Genomic DNA, 2,654 nt, shown 5'->3' with positions numbered 1-2,654 from the left:
AAAATTGTTCACTATTTTTCAAATTATGAAAATCACAGCCTAGTAAATATTACGTGCAAAATTTCTTTGAGAAATCAGGTGCATGGTACAGTGGAGTAAAAATGGAAAACTCCAGATTTCACAAAGATGTCAAGTTTTACATTTCGGTGCAATGTAACTGAATTGGCAAAGACCATTAGAATCAGCAATCAAAACCGGAAGGATAAATTTTCCTTTCACCAAGTAAACACCCACTCTGTCCTTCCCATTTAGGAATTTAAAATAAGATCACATTTATTCATTCAACAAACATTTATTGAGCACCAGCAAGTGTGCTAGGTGCTAATGTAATTTAACAAGGCTCCAGCCCTGAATGAATACTTTTGCTGTAAGTGATCTTGTTAACTACTACATGACATCTGAGGTTCTCTGCTACAATTATACTTTTTAGGAAGTCAGAGTCATATGAGGCCTCTTCTGAAATACTTTTAAAGTTTCTTTACGGCAAACTTGATAGAAATCTGTTTAACTTAAGGAAGAAAGATGATCTCCGGCACCCTCCGGACAAGCGTGTTGAAGGTCGACTTAGCGCTCAGGCAATGTGGTGGTTGGTGACCAGTGACGCAGTTTTAGACCATTCGGTTGCGCTTGTAGGTTGGGGAGTCTGTGATGCCATCACCGCAACGGGCCGAGGTGCGCTTGCGGGTCCCCCCACTGTCCAGGTGTTGGGCAACTTCTTCTGGGTTGAGGTCGTCCTCAAAGAAGCTACTTCTTCGGCGGCCACTGCTGGCGACACCACTCTCTTGAGATGGGGAGCCAGGCGCGCCAGACCGCATGCTGATTCCCGCCATCGCGCCGCTGAGGCAGTGTAGGGCTATAGCCTCGTGGAAAGGCTGTAGGTCGACGTCCACTGATGAGCTGGATTCGGTGGCCGCAGCCTGGCCAGCGGCCCCAGTGAGCGGCTTCGGGGACGTCCTGGGAGGGCGTGGCGGGGCAGGGGCGGGGGGAGCTTTGCCACAGAGAAAGCTAATCAGATCTTCGCGGCGAATAGTGCTTCGGCCCTTTTTCACCCACTCCAACACATCTCTGATGCGACGCTGGTAGCCAACCTGGACGCCTAGCTCAAAACTTCGTCGGTGGGCATTCCCGCTCTCTTTGTACAGGCTGGTCACGGCCATGGCCGCATGCTGGAAGGGGTCCCACACGGAGAGTCCTGGCTGTGGGCACCCAGAATCCTTGTAGAGCTGAGCCACAGCAGTGGCCGAAATCTGGAAGAGGTGCCACAGCTTCTGCTGCTCGCTCTTCAGCCCTGCCGCCTCGGCGGCCGCCTCCTCCTGCAGCTCGGGGAGCTGCTGCTCTTCCTGCTCGGCCTCGGCCAGGCACTGGCGCTCCCACTTAGACAACCAGGGCTCCGCGACCTCGGCCTCGCCCTCCTTCGGCTTCTCCTCCATCCTCCTCCACCTCCTCCACCTCCTCCACCTCCTCCACCTTCTCCACCTTCTCCACCTTCTCCACCTCCTCCTTCAGGCCGCGCGCCTCCTCTACCGCCTCCTCCTCCTCCGCCTACTCTTGCTCTTCCACGTCCACCTCACCTCCTGCTCCGAGATCCCCTCCACCTTCCGCGGCGGCCGCCGCCGCCGCCTCCTCCGCGTGCGCTGGCGGGCGGGTAGGCGAGCGCGCGGGCGGCAGGGCCCTGAGGCCAACTGCTACGGCTCGCGCCGCCCGCGGCCCGGGAGTACGCCCCGCCCCGCCCCGCCGGCCCGGCCCCCGGCAACGCCGCGGTCGCTGTCTCTGCTGCCGTAGAGATAACCCCGCAGCCGCTGGTGCCGCTGCGCTGCCCCTTCCGGCCCCGCGGTGCGCTCCTACGGCCCCCCCATGGCGCCGCGGCCTCCCCGCAGCCTTAGTCACCACCGCCGCTACCGCCACGGCCCGCAGCCCGGCCCCAGCCCCCGCTCGCGCCGCGGCTGCAGCACTGAGAACTTGGAGGGGGGGCCGGCTGGAGCGCTGCCTCAACGCGGCGCTTGCCTACCTCTTGGCCCCCTTTTCACACATTTTTAGGACTTGTCGGCTTCATCCAATGAGCTGATCAAATTTTACATCCTATGTTGCCAGAGAGGATTATGGGGCAACTTCATGGTGTCGATCACATCCAGGGCGCCGATCCGGGGAGGCCGGGAGGGTAGAGTGGAAAGACCGCGGCCCTCATGAATAGGCAGCAGTCTGAACTCCAGAAATGACCTCCACACACAGGTGCCCGAGGAAAGTGTTTTCCTCGGACTGAAAAAGTATTTTGATAAGGAAAAAAAATATCATATCAGGGTATGCGCTCGCCCTTTTTCCGACCTCTGCTTCTTCGACTCAGTTTCCCCAAATGCCTGAGGAGGTTTCTGGACAGATTTCTGGAAAGCACTTTCAGTCGTGATATAGAACTTGCCTGCTGTCCCCGCAAAGCGCCTCTCGGGGCTGGTTGTATAGTTAACAAATTATAGAAGTAACGGTCAGAAACGATCTTCATTCTCCTACTACCCCCCATTCTCGCAAAGGTTTTTATCATTTAAAAATGTGGTGGTGCTGGTGGGGGTTCTGTGTGGTCAACTCTCAGCTACTGAAAATTCTAAGATGAAGGAAAAGAAAAGACAAAAAGAAAGCTCATACGCGAGATTCTGCTCTAGTAT

At 56.0% G+C, this 2,654-nt stretch overlaps 1 protein-coding gene across 1 annotated transcript; it reads right to left on the bottom strand.

Moving 5' to 3' along the window:
- Positions 1–272: 272 nt before the first annotated feature.
- HAPSTR2 (HUWE1 associated protein modifying stress responses 2) lies at positions 273–2,102 on the bottom strand. Its single transcript, XM_002720525.5, has one exon. The coding sequence runs from the start codon at positions 1,428–1,430 to the stop codon at positions 609–611; it is 822 nt and encodes a 273-aa protein (XP_002720571.1). The 5' UTR covers positions 1,431–2,102; the 3' UTR covers positions 273–608.
- Between the last annotated feature and the right edge of the window lie 552 nt (positions 2,103–2,654).

The sequence above is a fragment of the Oryctolagus cuniculus genome, chromosome X (assembly GCF_051225735.1).
Source record: "Oryctolagus cuniculus isolate XC-2025 breed Fujian yellow rabbit chromosome X, ASM5122573v1, whole genome shotgun sequence".
NCBI lineage: Eukaryota > Metazoa > Chordata > Mammalia > Lagomorpha > Leporidae > Oryctolagus > Oryctolagus cuniculus.
This window is presented reverse-complemented; position numbering and strand designations above follow the sequence as displayed.